At 44.7% G+C, this 19,278-nt stretch overlaps 1 protein-coding gene across 1 annotated transcript in view; it reads left to right on the forward strand.

Annotated features, from left to right (window-relative positions):
* Window positions 1-19,278, forward strand: part of CSMD2 (CUB and Sushi multiple domains 2) — a 676,035-nt gene that overhangs the window by 420,104 nt on the left and 236,653 nt on the right. The window contains 1 exon segment of the mRNA XM_061120111.1: window positions 16,253-16,579. Within this exon segment, the coding sequence (XP_060976094.1) occupies window positions 16,253-16,579 (327 nt within the window).

Consider the following 19,278-nt stretch of genomic DNA (forward strand, 5'->3'; position numbering starts at 1 on the left):
TCTTGGGGGAACAATGACCCTTCCTTTCTTCCTGTGAAGAAAGGCAATATTGGGGTCTCAGGAGATGGGCTTGGCTACAGGTCTGCTCCCCTCGGCTACCTCGTTAACTCTCATCTTACTCAGGGAAACAAGTCAAGCGCGTGCCCCCACCTGCCCCGACCATGGTCTTGAAGGTAGCTCTCTCTGGCTAACTATAAACTCGCCTGTATCACTGTGGATTCCCCTGGGAGAAGATCCAAGTGTACTTCCTTATGATCCAGGGACTCCCACCGAGTGCGCCTTTCCAGTTTGCAATGGCTGCTCTGCAGTCAGGACTGGGCTTGGAGTGGCCAGGACCGTGGGTAGCTTTAGTCTCCCTGAGGGAAGGTGCTCTGGAGAAGCTGGTGGGGCTCTCCGAGGGGGGTCCCAGGAGCACCTTCTGAGCTATTGGGAATGCAGATTATACCCTTTCTTGAGTTCCCCTGAACTCATAGGAAGGCTTGGGTTCTGGGGCTACATCATGCCCACAGACATCTCGCCAGCTCATAGCTGTGTCTGGCTGATAGCGTTATGAGGAACAGGTGAAGCGCACCCCCACGGGGGGCACAGAGGCTGACTGAGGGCTGCCCCGTGGGGAGAAGGGTCTTCACAAGTATCCCCCGGGGATCCTGGGGGCTGGCCTGAGCATCTGTGGGGCCTCACAGCTGTGAAAGCGCTTTTGAGAAGCCTTTGCTTGGCGTACGGAGAGACCAGTCTTCAGGGCATCCGTGCCTCACCCCACAGGGCACAGCTCCTCGGAAACCCAGACAGAACTCTAGTCCAACAGAACCGTCAGCGCTCGACTGCTGTCAGCACTATCCGGCCCCGGGCACCTCCGTGCAGTTGATAGAACACGTCTCCTTGCCTAAGTCGGTCTTCCCAGAGAATGTGGAACACGGAGTCTTAGTTAGCAGCCAGGCCGTCATCCCCCCATGGGAGGAGTGTGGTCAGAATCGCCTACTCATCCATGGAGAAGAGGGGCTGAGGATCAGAGTGCGAACTTTTTGGTCTGGAGCCTTCCTGGTTGAGGAGTGGGCTATGCTGGGGAGAGGTGGGGAGACCCCACTCTCAGCCCCACAGGCTGGCTGAGACTCAGAGGTACGCTGAGCAGAGGCCTTTGTGGAGATGTGGCCTCCAGCAGGAGCACTGAGACATGTCCCTTGTTTCCAATTCAGCAAAGATTAATATATATAGTATAATACCCAGGTGCCCAGGCTCGGGACTGCACTCCCTGCCTTCAGAAGCTTCATTGTAATGCATCTTCACAACCACGGTGTGATTTCAGAGTGGTTAGTCTAATTTTGCTACATGTGGAAGTAGAAAGTGAGATACAGAAACGTCCCCCCCTCCAAAACACCAGACAAACCCAAATTGAAGGGCCCAGTGACTTGATCTGACTACATATACTTTCCGAAGAATTTATGGTCTGTTTTCAGGGTAAAAGCTGAGCCCGGGGAGTGCAGAGTCAGCTCCTTCCCAGGAGTACAGGGCAGGGACTTTGTCCCATGAGGGACCAGAGCTGTCCTGCCTGCTGGTGACAGGAAATCCTCAGTCATCAGCTCAGGATGAGACCCCAGCTCAGAACCTGGCCTTGGCAGGGACCTCTGAGCTGGTCTGCTGCTGCTGCTAAGTCACTTCAGTCATGTCCGACTCCGTGCGACCCCATAGACGGCAGCCCACCAGGCTCCCCCGTCCCTGTGATTCTCCAGGCAAGAACACTGGAGTGGGTTGCCATTTCCTTCTCCAATGCATGAAGGTGAAAAGTGAAAGTGAAGCCGCTCAGTCGTGTCCGACTCTTAGCAACCCCATGGACTGCAGCCTACCAGGCTCCTCCGTCCATGGGATTTTCCAGACAAGAGTATTGGAGTGGGGTGCCATTGCCTTCTCTGCTGAGCAGGTCTAAAGAGGGTCTAAGCCCAGGGTAAGCTCCAGGAGTGGTTTGAGTGGGCATTCTTCCACAGGTGTGGCAGAAGTCAATCACGACTCAGGATAGTTTCAGGCAGCAGGGAATTCCCACAGGTTGGCCTGGTGCTAATAAGCAATCACTTTATACCAAGAACCTAGCCAGCCTCTAAGGGGCTACAGTCAGGGTCTAATCGCAGGACACAAGAATTTAGCAATTGTCAGAGCCTCCCAGTGAGTTTTGGTTTAAGATTTTGTTCCAGAAGGGGACTGGATTGTGAATGAGGAACTACTTACTCAGGATAAAAGATACTTTTGTGGAAGGAAAGTAAAAGACCACATGTGGGGATGACCATCCAGCCATATTTGCTTGGGACTATCCCAGTTTACATCTTCTGTCCTAAGGTAATTATTAAGTGGTCCCATCTTTCATTCTCAAAAGTGTTCCACTTGGGGCATTATGTTCTGTGATCTCCCCAGCCACGACCCAATAGATGTCATGCCAAGAAGTGGAGCCTCAGCTGAGCACTTTTGATGTCGAGGGTGATCTCTGAGCCAAAGATCTAAGAGGTGCAGAGATGGACTCCTTCCTCCTTCTCCCATCATCCATGCCCCTTCCCCTCTCTTACCCTTCCCAGATGCACTGGCCCTCTTTCAGACCTTTAGGTACTCTAAACTCTTTCCCACCTCTGTGCCTTTGACTTGAGGTTCACTGTGCTGAAATGCTCCTCAGGAAGCTGGATCCTTCTCATCACCACTCTCACCTCTTCAGAGAGGCTTCTTTGACTACCCTATCCAGAAGAGCCATCCTTCACTTTCCCATTTCTCCATATCCCTTTTCCTAAGTGTACGAGTCAACTTTTGCTATGGCATCAACCGTGCAAAAGTCTCAACAAATGGCAACAACAAATATTGATTTCTCACTTGTATCCTGTGCAGATTTATTTCTCACTTGCATCCCATGAGGGCTGTAGGTCAGGTGCAGCTCTGCAGGGCTCAGGGGAACCCTACATAGCCTCTCGTTCTGCGGGTGTCTGCTTGGACATCCCTATGTCATGCCCTCTCACCTTCCATGGGGCAAAGTCAATGGAGTGGGCAAGAGGGCTCTGCCTAAAAGGCAGCAGGGTAATGGCAGGGAATATGCTCAAGCACTTACCTGTTGACTGCCTTGCCCTCACTACACTGTACATTTCTCAAAACAGTATATATCTTGTTCACTATTGTATCTACAGTACCAATCAAATAGCAAATATTTGGTAAGTACTGGTTTCCTATTTTATTATAGTTATTACTAATCAAGTTAGCATTGGTGTCATTATAGAGACAAAGCCCAAATGGTAGGGATAAGAGAGGCTTTGGTTTGGAGGACACCTGGCCACCCAGAGCCTCCTCTAACACGCGGTTTCACTCTGCAGCTCTCAGGCCAGTGGGCTTACGGTCAAGGTTGGCGTGGGTACTGCCTTAGTCCATTCAGGCTGCTAAAATAAAATGCCACAGACTGGGTAGCTTATAAACCACAAAAATTTATTGCTCACAGTTCTGGAAGCTGGAATTCTGAGACCAGGGTGCCAGGGTCCTCCTCCTGGCCCTGCTGCAGGCTCAGTCTTCTCCTTATATTCTCGCATGACAGAAGGGGACCAGGGATCTCTCTGGAGCCTCTTTTATAAAGAGCATTGACCCCATCCATTCATGAGAGCACCATCCTCACTATTTAAGTAGCTCCCAAAGGCCTTGCTTGCTATTTCCATCACCCATGGGCATTAGGATTTCAGTGTACAAATTTGGGGGGACTCAAACATTCGGACCCCAATGGGCACTGAGCAGAATGATCCTGGCATACAGACTCTATGGCTGCAGCTACCTAGGATAAATGGGAGGAGGAAGCCCACACCACTCTATAGAAAAGATGCTTAACAGAGTTTTCCAGATGGACAGGAGGAGAGAACACTCTAGAAAGAAAAAAATAGCCAGAGCAGGACCTAGTGTTAGACTTGCACATTTGCAGGACTACAGTGGTCCAATATGATTGGAATGCCATGGACAGTGGGAGGTGGGAAAATAAAGATAAAAGAGGTTGGCAAGGGCCTTTGGTCTTTGAGGGTCTTTTTGTGCCCTTTAGAGAAGTTCAGGCTTTATCCTCAGTGCAACAGGGAGTCTTTCAAGAGTTCCAAGCAAAGATGAAACATCATGAGAATTTGTGATTTACAAAAATCCATTCTGGAGCCAATATGTAGGATGGATTCAAAAAGAATAAAATTTAAAGACAGAAAACCAGGTAGGCTATTGCAGTAGGAAGAAGACCTTCCCTTAATAGGGTGTGATGAGGATGTGACAAGTACAAGAGACACTGAAGAGAGAGAATCAGCAGAAGTTAGTTACAGACTGGATTTGGGAGCAAGGGAAAAGGGGTTGATATATTTTCCTTAGGCAACTGGGTGTTGTCATTCATGGTGATAAGGAATGAAGGAGGCTTAGGAAAACAGATAAAGAGATCAGTTCTGCACATGCATTTGAGGTGCTGGTGGGATCTGCAGTAGAGAAGTCTATCAGATAGTTACACACCAAGTCTGAATACACAGGCGGGTCTGGGCTACCAGTGTCGTTTAGGAGGCAAGGGGATGAGGAAGGTGCTGCAGAGTGAGATGGGGCCAAGGGAAAGCCCATAACTGGGCAGGCCTGAATCACTCCCTGATGCCAGGGAATGTTCCAGACGCAAGGTTCTAGGAAAACCAGACTGGGAAAAGAAGACTAGGAGTTCAGTTTGGGCCGTATTTAGTTTAATTTGCTCTAATAAAACCCAGACTCCTCCTCTTGGGTCTGAAAGATCCGTCATCCTCTGCAGCTCGTCTCGTGTTCCTGGCTCCGTGGTTCCCCTGCTCCTGCTCTGTTGGCCTCCCTTCACTCCCTCACATTCACCAAGTCTGTGCACACCTCAGAGCCTTTGCACTTGCAATTTCCTCCATCTGGAGCAATCTTTCCTTAGGCCGGCTGACTCGGTATCGTCAGGCCACGTCTCGGAGGCCTCAGACGGGCCATCCCTGACCCCGTCTTGAAAGCAAGTTATCCCCCCTCCCATTCACTCTTCCCCCCATTCCATCTTATGTTCTTTCTTACCATTTAGAATGCAAACTTCTTGAGGCTGAGGACTTGCCGATCTGTCTGGTTTGTTACCCGCCCCCCACCACCATGTCTAGATTAGTCTTTGTCACACAGCAGATGCCCAGTGAATACGCCAGCTTGGTAAGGACATTCCAAGGTCATGCCAAGGGGCTGTCAGAGCTGGAGTGGAAAGCCTGGGGTGGGTGTGATCAGAGACAGAGGGGAAACATTTCAGGAACAAGGGAGGGCTCAGCTCTGTCAAAGGCCCTACTCACCTAGTGCCGGGGGCCAGTGCTCTTGCCTGCCTAGGAGGTGAGGATGGGAAAAAACAAAGAAATGCAAAAACTTAAGACAATTCATGGCTTTACGTCAAATATTAACCGAAGGGGACATGTTTCATGCTCAGTAAATACGTGGGCAGCGTCATCCCTTTATGTCTGATGCTCCTTTCGGAAGGTGTATGTATGAGTTTCTAAGGAGCTGACCAGTGCGTCCAGTGGTAAAGTATCCATTTGCCAGTGTGGGTTCAATCTCTGGGTCAGGAAGATCCCTTGAAAGAGGACATGGCAACCCACTCCAGTATTCTTGCCTGGAGAATCCCATGAACAGAGGAGCCTGGTATGCTACCGTCCATAGTGTCGCAAAGAGTCAGACACGACTAAAACAACTCAACACGCACACACTCATGCACGCGCGCATGGGAAGGTATTCTCAGTATTCTTCTCAAAGAGAAAACCAAGCATTAACTTCATCTTGTTTGTGATAAGGATGAGCCCAGCTGGGTAGCCAGTTTCAGCCCCATGTGTGTGACCTTGAAGACCTCGCCCAGCTTCCTAGAGCCAAAGGAAGTTAATAATTTTCACCAGCTCCAGTGCCAGAGATGTTAAAATGACTCTGATGAAAAGTACCATACCCTGAGCCTCTGAGCAGAAGGAGGTGAAAGGAATTCACTAGTGGGTTTGTGAAGCCCCTGCCTCCTGCTCAGCTCTAGCGTTCATCAGCAGGGATGCCTCAGTTTACTGGTCCAGAGATGCATAGTGAAGCAAGAACAGTCTAACTGGGCCTCTGCTGCTTGGGTGAGCTCTGCTGGAGAAAATCGCCCAACCAGGCAGATTGGCACTGCTACCCATTCATGGTCACTAGTCTCGGTGACTGCTTGGGTGAGCTCTGCTGGAGAAAATCGCCCAACCAGGCAGATTGGCACTGCTGTGCATTCATGGTCACTAGTCTCGGTGAAGCCTGCACAGTGCCCAGCATCCATCTGTGTTTCTCAAGTCAGACTGTTCTTTTCTTCCCCGTGGAAGCTCTGCCAAGCCTTCTCCACCCGCCTCCATCCTGGGAACAGCCCACCTCCTCACCTTACTCTGGAGAATGATCATCTTGTCTCCCGCCTGGCAGGCAACATGCTCAACATCCAAATTTCAAAGACACCAAGCCTTCAGCTCATCGCCATCCCATCCCCATCCTTCCTCTCATCTTCCCACCTCTTATACAGAGATGCTCGGTCCTTTCTACCATCAAAAACCAATGTGCCTGTAGCTTATACTTCCCATTTAGGCTTTAGATCAGGGACCTTTAAAGATGCTTTAAGCACCTTTAAATCAACAGTAAGAAATGCAGTATAGCATACACTCAAACACGCACACATACACACACACACTGGGACATAATGGAAACAGATTCACAAACAGTATTTACCGTTAACCCTGTAATGCACTCGGCTATTTTCCATTCTCTTCCTTTTGTTTTTTCCTTTTTTCTTTTATTTCAGCATCTATGACCCACCATATCACTTTCATGATGAGTCACTGTTTCAAAATTTTTGCTATTGATTGGTCCTCACCTCCCGCCATCTCAGGAATCTATGCCTCTTGTAATCCATCCTCTTCTTAAAAAAAAAAAAAAATATATATATATATATATATATTTATTTCAGTTATTTATTTAACTGACACAAGTTGTAGTTGCAGTGTGTGAATGCTTTGGTTTTAATATAAATTTATTTATTTTAATTGAAGGCTAATTACTTTACAATATTGTAGTGGTTTTGCCGTACATTGACATGAATCCCCCATGGGTGTGCATGTATTCCCCATCCTGAACCCCCCTCCCACCTGTCTGTTTTTTCTTTGCCAACTTGATAACCTTGTCTCTTAATTTCCTTAGCTTATAATTCTATTCTGAGTATTTATCTTTTTGTTGAATTGTATTAGTAGTTCTTCATATGTTAGGACTTCCTTGGTGGCTCAGATGGTAAAGTGTCTGCCTGCAATGCGGGAGACCCATGTTCTATTGCTGGGTCAAGAAGATCCCCTGGAGAAGGAAATGGCAACCCACTCCAGTACTCTTGCCTGGAAAATTCCATGAATGGAGCAGCCTGGTAGGCTACAGTCCATGGAGTCACGAGGAGTTGGTCACAACTGAGCGACTTCACTCACTCATATGTTAAACATAGTAAATATTTGATTATACTCACTTGCAAATATTTCCTTTTTTTCTTATTTATTTATTTATTTTGATTTAGTTACTTTAATTGGAGGCTAATTACTTTATAATACTGTAGTGGTTTTTGCCATACATTGACATGAATCAGCCATGGGTGTACATGTATTCCCCACCCTGAACCCCCCCCCCCACCTCCCTCCCGTCCCATCCCTCAGGGTCATCCCAGTGCACCAGCCCTGAGCACCCTGTCTCATGCATCCAACCTGGACTGGCGATCTGTTTCACAATTGGTAATATACATGTTTCAATGCTATTCTCTCAGATCATCCCACCCTCGCCTTCTCCCACAGAGTCCAAAAGTCTGTTCTTTACATCTGTGTCTCTTTTGCTGTCTCGCATATAGGGTCATCATTGCCATCTTTCTAAATTCCATATATATGCATTAGTATACTTATTGGTATTTTTCTTTCTGACTTACTTCACTCTGTATAATGGGCTCCAGTTTCATCCACCTCATTAGAACTGATTCAAATGTATTCTTTTTAATGGCTGAGTAATATTCCATGGTGTATATGTACCACAGCTTCCTTATCCATTTGTCTGCTGATGGGCATCTAGGTTGCTTCCATGTCCCGGCTATTATAAACAGTGCTGCGATGAACATTGGGGTGCACGTATCTCTTTCACTTCTGGTTTTCTCGGTGTGTATGCCCAGCAGTGGTATTGCTGGGTCATGTGGCAGTTCTATTTTCAGTTTTTTAAGGAATCTCCACACTGTTCTCCATAGTGGCTGTACTAGTTTGCATTCCCACCAACAGTGTAAGAGGGTTCCCTTTTCTCCACACCCTCTCCAGCATTTATTGCTTGTAGACTTTTGGATAGCAGCCATTCTGACTGGCGTGTAATGGTACCTCATTGTGGTTTTGATTTGCATTTCTCTGATAATGAGTGATGTTGAGCATCTTTTCATGTGCTTGTTAGCCATCTGTATGTCTTCTTTGGAGAAATGTCTGTTTAGTTCTTTGGCCCATTTTTTGATTGGGTCATTTATTTTTCTGTAATTGAGCTGCAGGAGCTACTTGTATGTTTTTGATATTAATTCTTTGTCAGTTGCTTCATTTGCTATTATTTTCTCCCATTCTGAGGGCTATCTTTTCACCTTGCTTATAGTTTCCTCCATTTTGCAAAGCTTTTAAGTTTCATTAGGTCCCATTTGTTTATTTTTGCTTTTATTTCCATTACTCTGGGAGGAGGGTCATAGAGGATACTGCTGTGATTTATGTCAGAGAGAATTTTGCTATGTTTTCCTCTAGTAGTTTCATAGTTCCTGGTCTTATGTTTAGATCTTTAATCCATTTTGAGTTTATTTTTGTGTATGGTGTTAGAGAGTGTTCTAGTTTCATTCTTTTGCAAGTGGTTGACCAGTTTTCCTAGCACCACTTGCCAAAGAGATTGTCATTTGGTCCTCACTGTTAAACTTTTGTGAGTCCATGGACTGGCCCTCCAAACTCATCTGTCCATAGAATTCTCCAGGCAAGAATACTGGAGTGAGTTCCCGTCTCCTGCTCTGAGGGGATCTTCCCAACCTAGGGATTGAACCCGTGTCTCCTGTGTCTCCTGCCTTGGCAGGCAGATTCTTTACCTCTGTACCACCTGGGCAGCCTGGTGATTTTTGAAATCCAAAAAGGTTTCATTTCTGTAAGTTAAAATACTATTTCCTAACTTTAGTATAATGTTAAGAAACTCCTGCCCCATGTCTGAGATTATGCAAATATTCCTTATATTTTCTTCTGGTATTTCTGTTGTATACTGAGTGAAATGTGGATTTATTTTTTCCACAACTGGTTAGCCATTTGTCTAAGATGCCCTTATTAATCAAGCAACATTTACCCTGCTAATTAAAAAAGTCTCCTTTATCATATTCTACATTTTTGGATGTCTGTGTCCATTTCTGAACTTTCTTTTTTTTTGGTTCTTACTGATTTCTCTTTTGATAACAATACAGATGTTGTTATTACAGCTTTATAGTATGTTTCAATATCTGAGTTGACAAACCTCCCTGCCAGTGGAAAAAATAGGTATTATGGTTGAAAGCTTGGGCCCTAGAACAAGCTTTCCTGAGTTTACAGCCCAGCTACATCACTTACATGCCTTGTGACAGTGGGCAGGTCACTTGAACACCCAGACTTGGCTTCTACATCTATAAAATGGGGATAATAATAATATTCATCTTAGAGGGCCGCTGTGAGGCTTGGTGGGTCAAGACATATGACGTCTTGGAATGCCAGCTAGCACCTCATATGCTATTTTTTCCTTTTCTCTCTCAAGGAGTGATTGGATCTTTTTACCTATTTATTCCAACAGATCAATCACTCCAGAAAAAAATTTAATGTGGATCTTGCCTGGAATTGCATTAAATTCTGCCTGGAATTATGCTACATTTATACAATGATTTGAAGATAATTTTTATCTTAACATGGCTTCCCTGGTGGCTCAGATGGTAAAGAGTCTGCCTGCAGTGCAGGAGACCTGGGTTCGATCCCTGGGTTGGGAAGATCCTCTGGAGAAGGGAATGGCAACCCACTCCAGTATTCTTGCTTGGAGAATCCCATTAGCAGAGGAGCCTGGCGGGCTACAGTCCATGGGGTCACAAAGAGTCAGACACTACTGAGCAACTAACACTTTATCTTAACAATATGAACTCGTCACCCAGGAAAAAAGTTTGTCTCATTTTTTAGTTTTCTTTTCTGCCTATCAATAAAGGTTTGTTGATTATAGCTCATGTTTGTTTAGTGTTTTAGGGCTGAATTTGATTTGATAGCACTTTACATATAGGATTATGTTTGCACTGTGGATGTATTGATGTGTGAGTGGGTGAGTGTGAACATGTATATCACATACTATCTTATGGGAATATTTGTATCAAGATTAATTAAATAGCATGGCTACTACAGTTTGGTTAACATTTAAAAGTTCTGGGCCTAAAACTACCTACTCCTTAAATATTTCTCAGTCTCCTCAGGTTTTTCTCTTCACACAATTTTTGTAATTTAAAATTTCCTAGGGAATTCTGCATTTTGTGAATATTTCAATTTTATTAGTTTGTTGTACATATTACTCTTTTATAATTGGCATATCTCCTTAATTTTATTATCCTGTCTCTATGTATATATATCTTCTCTCTTTATTTCTTGAGTACCCCAGTGAGAAGTTTTTCTTTTACTGGTCTCTTCAGTTCACTTTTCTCTGCTTTTATCTTCATTTGTTCTCCCTTCTCTCCTTAATCTTGTTTGGCTATTCTCTGTTATGTTTTTAGTTTGAGTGTTCATTTCACTTATTTCTTTTTTTATTTAATAATGAATAAGGCTATTAATTTTCCCTTAAACACAGCTTTGGCCTAGTATCATTATCATTATTGTAAGTAATCTGTATTGACTGATAGCCTTTGTTTCCTCTTTGAACTCAAGAACTTACTTAGGAAAGGATTTTATAGATTTTCAGCTGACTAGGAATTTTTCTTTAGTCTTTTATTACTGATTTCTAGTTTATTTGCTCTGTGAAGAAAAAATGTGTCCTAACAGTTTTTGCTCTGTAGAGGCACTTACAGAGAGTTCTTTGTAGCCCAATATAGAGTCCGTTTCTGTAACATTCCATGGGCACTTGTGAAGAAGATTCTGGTCCTTGTTTGCAGGTTACAAAGTTTCATACAGCATGTACCCACTCATAGTATTCTATAGATCTTTTTTATCTTTATTTACTTTTGACATCAGGTTAGTATTTTTTATCCAACTCTTATATTTTCTAAAATAGTTTATTTTGTCTGTTTCAGTGCTTTGGGCCAAATGTATCATAACTGTCATATCTTCATTTTGGAATATGAACATCATCCATTTTTTAAATGTCATCTTTGGATTTTCACTTTTGTCTTGCCTCATTGGGTCTCTAGTAATTGAATTATCATTTTGAAAGCGCTGAAACTAGCAGTGACAACACCGAAAGAAAAGAGAGTAAAAGAGCATTTTTCAGCAAAACTTCTCTTCGTCAAGATCCTATTAAATAATAATCCAATATTAAGCATAGAAATGATGCATCCACTTGGTAATGAGTTTTCCACCTTTATTATTTTTCAAAAGTCCAAACACTTTAAAGGCTTATTCAAGGTCAGGATTCTTGAGCACAACCTGGTAACTGCTTCCAAGGGGAGAAGACACTTCATGTCCCTCCTTTACCTGGGTGATTGACAGTAATGAGATCCAATCACCGTATGTTTTTTTATCCTCATTTGGGACACTGAGAAGTAAATTCTCCAAGAGAAACCTTCTGATGTAACATGTAAACCTAATTTTCCAGAGTGAGAGAGATTAGAGCTTTGTTGAACACTGCGCACTCCTTTTTCCTTCCTTCATTGCAACAAGTCTGAGTTTCCCTTGGGATAGAAGACTGAGCGTTACAGGACCAAGTTTCTCTTCTGTTGGTCACCTCTGTTTGTCAGTTTATCACCTCTGTCTCTCTAGGTGCAAAAGGACATGTTTTGATAGCTATTCAGGGGTCTCTTGGCCTGAAAAAAAAAGGGGGATCATTAAGAGTCTGTTGTGATATTATAACACCCAAGGGTCTATACTACCATTAAAACTAATTTTTTATACTTTGCATTTTCCTTCACCAGTAGTTCTCAAACCCTGGCTGCACCTTAGGATTACCCAGGGAGCTTTTGGAACCTGTGTTACACTGGGTGCATACCACCAAATAAACAGGATTCCCTGGGGCCTGAGCATTGGTAGATTGTAACACTCTTCTAATCCAAAGTCTGAGCTATCTTGGCCCTTTTCCTTATTTTTGACTATTCTGAGTCTCTTTAAAGTGTATCTTTTCCCAAAATGAGGGTTATATTTTTCTAAGATAGATTAACCTGTATACTTTTATTTTCATAAATGATATTTTGCCTTTTCCCCCCTTTTTTAGCATCTTACTTTACATTTTTACTCTTTATGATTCCTTGTTGTTTCCTTTGAATTCCATTTTTTTTGCTAAATTAACTGCTTTGCTTTTTCCCCTTTGGTAATTTTGAAGATAAGCTACTTTATAGCCTATTACTAATTACACTTAACATCTTTAAAGACACGCTCTAACCTATATTTCTCTAATTAACCACAGAAGCCATATAACAGAACTTCTTGCAAAATGAGAAAATTAGCATATCGCCTTGCTTCAAACTTTATACTTTACATCAGAATAATCTGCATTACTTTACCCTGGGGTTTGGGCAGGAATAATATCTTTTATGTTCTCTTCCAACAAATATTTGTTACACTTGCATTCTGTTTTCTATGTTTATAGCAATTATTTAGATTATTTACTATATGGTTTATTTGCTTATTGCCAATTTTTTTTTTCATTTTTTATTAACCATAACTTTTCCATACTTGAGTTCTGCATTTAGATTCATCTCTTGGTTGGGTAGAAAACATCTTCAAGTGTTTTTTTTTTTTTAATGTTATATGGATAATATACTTTTTCAAGGTCTTTGACACTGGAAGCAGTTTCTGTTGTCTTTGCTATTTAACAATTTGGCTTGGTCATACCCTTTTCTACTCTAAATTATTTAGGAACAGATCTGTACTGTGTCTAACAGAAATGTTAGACATTTGCAATGTTAGACATATGCAATGAGGATCATGACATAGTATTTTTTCCTTGTTTCCAGAGCTGACACAGGTATCCGCTCTACAGAATTTGGTCAGTTCTTTTGGTTGGGACTTAGAACAGGATCAGGATATGAGGCATATATACACACGTCACCATCTTTTCAGAAGGTTTAGTTACTCAGTCGTCTGACTCTGTGACTCCATGGACTTGTAGCCCACCAGGCTCCTCTGTCAATGGAATTTCCCAGGCAAGAATACTGAAGTAGGTTGCCATTTTCTTCTCCAGGGGATTTTCCCAATGCAGGGATCAAACCTGCATCTCCTGCTTGTCAGGTGGATTCTTTACCACTGAGCCACCTAGGAAGCCCATTTTTAGATGATGTCGACCATTAAATACTCATTGATTCATTCAGCAAATATTGATTGAGCACCGATAATGTACCAGCCATTGTGGCAGCCATGAGGATTCGGAGGAATCAAACAGACAAGATTTCTGCACTCGTGGAATACATATGTGTGTGTTGGGGAGAGGGAAGGACAAACCATCAAGAAACTAGTGAACAAGATAATTTTAAAGAGTGATAGGAAGAGCTACCATATATAGCTGCTCAAAATGGTGCCCCTGGAGATTTACAACTTGGCAACTCTGGATAAAGGGTATAAAGAAAATATGTGATAGAGTGATGGAGTTGGGGTGGGGACTCAGCAGGCATTAATTAAATTCTCTGCAGCAAATCCATGTGTTCTCATGCTTTCAGTGCCTCTGAAATTGTAGAGCTTTTCTTTCCTTTTGGTCTACCTTGATGTTGTTCTACTAGTAGGCAAGCCATGTGGCTTTTACCGTCTGTCTTCAGGTAGTGGGCTCCGTTGGTTTCATAGTCCTCCTTATTTGTATTATGCTCCCAGCTGGACTGCCACAAAGCTGTGGATGGGATAGCTGTGTTGGGGAACATCTGTGTCCAGCCTAGAGCTTCCAGTTCAGGGCTGATATAATGCTTGGGGTCAACAGATCATTAGCAGATTCTAAGAATACCCCCAAGGACTCATCTGTTAGATTTGTGAGCAATACTGTTCTCATACTGGGAGGCAGTGTTGCTGGGTAGCTAAGGGCTTGGCCCCTGGAGTCAGGTGGATTTGAACCAGCAAGGATTTGCATGGATTGGAACTTACTGCTACCATCTACTGGCCGTGTGAGCCTGGCGAGTCACCTAACCTCTGTGAGCTGCAGGGTCTTTTATCTTTAAGTGGGGTTATGGCCTTCTGTCCCCTTGGCTCAAACTTTCCATACCTATAAAATACAGAGATTACAAGCATGAGACTGAATGTGTCCCAGGGACCTGTTTCACTTTGCTAAATTTGATGGGAGGGCTTTGAGTAGCAGGTTGGAAAAGTAACACCCAGTGCAGAAAAGGGAAAGGTGGGTAGAGTCAGGGAAAGGAAGGAGAAACTCAGCAGAAGGAATCACCAGTTCCTTTGTTTTGTGTTTTTTTTTTTTTTTTTTTTGCAAACATGATTTTAATATTATTTTTCACTTTCACTTCATTATAATTAATAAGTCAAATATCATACTTTAATTTCAATGTTATTAATATCCAACATCACGATAAATGTTATAAAGGCATTTAAATGTTTGTCCATATTAGTTTTTACCTTCTTTACACTTTATATGTTAAAAAGTGTTTCAATGACCCTATATCATTTTTGCAATCAGAAAAATCAAATATTGCTTTCACAGTGAAAAATATCACCCCCAAACCTTTCACCCTAATACAGTTTTTATCTGGGGGCTCATGTCCAGTCTTTTCCCATATATATGTAAATATTTATTAGCTATAATCCAAGGTGTACATATAATTTTATGATGTACTGTTTGACTTTAAAATGTTTAACATTGTTCCTTCTACAGGATCATATTTATCACTTTAATGATTGCATTCAAACCGCACCACATTAAAGGCTATAATTTACCTCACATTATTGGGCTGACATATAGGTTGTTCACAGTTTTTCCTCTATAATAAAATTATGTCACTGTAAACATCTTTGTCCATGTGGCTCCTTTTCTTTTGAATTAATTCCTGGAGATTACGGAGTCAGAATATTTGAATAGTTTTGTGGCTGTTGATAAGAGTTCATTCACTCCCTTCCAGAAGAACTATATCAACTTTACTGTGCAACTGACAAGAAATACATATGAGTTTCCACGAAGCCTCAGCAATATGAGTTGTTCATTTTTCCCCCCTAGGGAAATGGACTGCGTTTTCACATTAATTCTATTTTCTCTCATATGAATCCTCTGAGCATATTCTTTGCTCATCTTGGTGATGTTCTTGCACAAATTACAAAAGCTCTAATTCAGTATTGAGAGTTGCTCTCTGGCATATTTGTTGCAATATTTTTTTCATGCTATTATTTTCCTTTTTAATATTCGTTTCATATTTGTTTTTCTATTTATAACACTTTCCTTTGCCTCAGACTTACTCTCAGAGTCTGTTAGTTACGGGCATGACAAGGGCTTAAAATCAAGAGTTTCAGAAGAGTCGATCCTTGGAAAGTAGGTGGGGCTTCAAGATAAGGTGCTCTTCCCTCTCTCCGCCAGTTTCTTCCAAAGCTCTGGTCTCTGAAAGATGGCGCCTACCGGGCACCTTCTTAGCATAGTTTTGTAGCTTCCCAGTTGCCAGAATCCCCAGGGCACAATCATTTCCCCACCGAGAATGTTTACAGGACAGAAAGGGAGCGGCCCTGTCTCCACCCTAGTTACCCCTCAGGGGATCACCACCAGCTAAGAGGAACCAGGCACTGGGACTCCACTTAAGCTTAAATGGTGGTTTTTCCCCAACACAAGGAACTGAGAGCAGGCAGACACTCCTGGGATGGGCTCATCGCAAGGACAAGAAGGCCAGGAGGAGACCAACTCCTCCTTGCCCACAATGTGTCAGAGGGACCCTTCCCAGCACTGCATGCAGCGTGGAACCCAGCATGTCTCCTGCCTAGAGCTCAGAGCCCAGCCAGTCCAGCCCAACCCTCTGGTCACCTTTTCTCTCTATTGCTTTTAGACTAAGGACATGCCCCTCTGCCTGCCCTCGGTGGCCCGGGCACAGTTCCAGGGACACTCACTGACCTCCACGGCTCTTCTCTTGCAGTTTCCTGCTTCTTCAACTTCACCAGCCCCTCTGGGGTCGTCCTATCGCCCAACTACCCAGAGGACTATGGCAACCACCTCCACTGTGTCTGGCTCATCCTCGCCCGGCCCGAGAGCCGCATCCACTTGGCCTTTAATGACATCGACGTGGAGCCTCAGTTTGACTTCCTGGTCATCAAGGATGGGGCCACGGCTGAGGCCCCCGTCCTGGGCACCTTCTCGGGGAACCAGCTCCCCTCCTCCATCACCAGCAGTGGCCACGTGGCCCGTCTCGAGTTCCAGACTGACCACTCCACGGGGAAGAGAGGCTTCAACATCACCTTTACCAGTGAGTCTGCCCTGCGGCCCCCACCCACCATCCCTCTGGGGATGTCCATTGCAGTGGTGATGTGAGTGGACCAGTTCCAAGGACTGCAGAGCCAGGCGTGGGGCACCAGCATGACAGGAAAAGCAGAAGGCACTCTTTTTTGTGGCTTCACGTACTTTTGAGCCTTTATTTCTAATAGATGTGCCATGTAATGTGAAAGGAGCCTGGGGCCCCATTTCTCCTCCCCACCCTCCCTCTTCTAGAAGGCCCAGCTAGAAGCAGGAAGGGCCCCAGGGGGAGCAAGCCTCCGCCGTCCTCCCCTGGTTACTGACGCCTCTCTGCTGTGCTCCTCCAAGTCCTCGGACGCCTCCTTGCTGCCGACTTCACGTATCCCCCATGAGGCCGCTCACACTTTGCTTTGCCAATTCTTATCCCCACAGTCAAATCAGAAACAAGGGTCTGGAGCAGTGTTTCTGTTTGGCTCTGAGACTCATTTGAGCCCACTTTAGGGGCATTTCCTCCTGGCCCCTCTCGGCCACAGTCCCAAAGTTTTCACCTCTGGTTTTAACCCTGGGCCCCTTCTCTAGAGGCAAACTGAAGCAATGATTCTTGTCATTTCTGTGTCTCAGGGGGTTGTAGAGAGGGTAGGGGTGAAGGCAGAAGCTTGGACGCTGGAAACAGCAAGCTGCCAAAGGTAGTAAGAGGCGCTGAGCGGGGTAGGATCAGCCACAGACCTGATGAACTTGGCCAATGGAATATTGTCAGATGGGGCTGAAGCTGGGTCCCCCTGAGCAGTTAACCAGATCCTTTCCCAGAGGTTTCTTATGAAATGCAAGTCCCCAAGTCAAGCCCTGCCCAGGCGCACAGCACACCCAGAAGCTGGTCCCTTTGGCACTTCCTAATAGAACTTATCTCCACCCAGCCCCATTCCCATCCTTGCCATAGAGGTCTTGCTTCCTTGCCCCACCTATCCCCAGGGTCTAGCTGAGCTGAAGACCATAGGTGCCAAGTGGGGGTCTTTGGAGACCCCAGATTCCAAGGGATCACCGAAGCAAGAATGCTTCTCTGATGTTTCCCTCAACACCTTCCTCGGGACACTGGACTGGATTGAAAACAGTCCATCTTCCCAGGGGCGCCTCCCCCAGGGCACTCTTCTTCCCATCACCTGTGAGCGGGAGGAAACAGCCCAGTCCTGTCTTCCCCAGTCCTCACAGTCTAGCGCAGCAGCACGGGCTTCAGACCATCCGTCCTCATCCCCACTTTCCCATGAGATCATGAGCTCTGGAAAGATGGGGATACATATTATTTCACTCTCTCTCCCCTCTGCCCAGTGTGGGGTCTGGTAGGTCATGAGTATCAGTAAATGTTTATTGAGTGGAAAGATTCATGAATGGCTAAATGATCTTTCCTCCCCTTGGTGGGAGTTAGAAGATGGGTAAGAGCTGTCCCAGGGAAGCCTGCTTATCCAGGATGGGGAGGACCAAGGACCCTACAAGTTCAAAGCAGTGTGGGTACACTGATGGAGGACCAGGGGGAAAAAATAAAAAGAATCTCATAGTCTCCAAGGAAAACCAAATCCTAGTAGGTCCCCACTTTCCAGGAGAGAAGCAAATGCTGAGTTCTTGGGAGAAAGAGGCAGAAAGCAGCAAACCTAACCTGAGGATCAAACTCTCACCCAGCATCCCTCTCTAATATTCCTCCATCATGTAAAAGTGATACACATCCAATATGTCAGTAGTCAAAAACAGGCCAGTTCAAGGAAGAAGTGCTGACCTCCACCTCAGATCCCCCTCACCCAGAGATGAACACTGTTACAAACATCAGATAATTTCCTGCGCATTTACACACATAGAGTTGGATTGTTGTTTTTCAGTTGCTAAGTTGTGTCTGACTCTTTGTGACCCTATGGACCACAGCAGGCCAGGCTTCCCTGTCCTTCACTATTTCCCAGAGTTTGCTCAAACTCATGTCCATTGAGTTGGTGATGCCATCCAACCATCTCATCCTGTCGTCCCCTTCTCCTCCTATCCTCAGCCTTTTGCAGCATGAGGGTATTTTTCCAGGTGGCCAGTGTTTGAGTTTCAGCTTCAACATCAGTCCTTCCAATGAATATTCAGGGTTGATTTCGTTTAGGATGGACTGGTTTGATTTCCTTACTGTCCGAGGGACCAAATCTTGGTCCCATTCTAGCCCTGCTAAGTCACAATGTCTAAGGAATGAGGCCCTAGAATCTACATTTTTTGCAGGCTTCTGAGATGATTCTGTTGCAGCTAGTGCAACCACAGTCGTGGGCAAGTGTTCGGGAACTAGTATAGTATCCCCTGCAAAATGCATGTCTCCTTGGCCACATCCCAACCAACGATCATCTGGGCAGAGTTGGAATGTGCCCAGTGTCAGGAAGCTCCCCACCCCCAGACAGCACTCTCCACAGCTAGAGAGCTCTCGGGGCTTCCCTTCATGCTGACATGAAATCCTTGTCCCTGTAACAAGGCTCAGAGATCCCACTTCCACCCCCAGAGCTCCTTAGAGTAAACTGACCCTACTTCCACGTGGAGTGTTTTGAACGCTGATGACAGTAACTGCTGTTTACTGAACACCTACTCTGTGAGCATCCTGCAGGCATCTCTCCCAGACCCACGACATCAGCTTCCTAGGTTAAGATCCATCCCCTTTCACCTGCCAGGAAGCTGAGATTGAAACAGGACACAGGTAAAATTGGG

This window comes from Dama dama, chromosome 20 (genome assembly GCF_033118175.1).
Source record: "Dama dama isolate Ldn47 chromosome 20, ASM3311817v1, whole genome shotgun sequence".
In the NCBI taxonomy this organism is placed as follows: domain Eukaryota; kingdom Metazoa; phylum Chordata; class Mammalia; order Artiodactyla; family Cervidae; genus Dama; species Dama dama.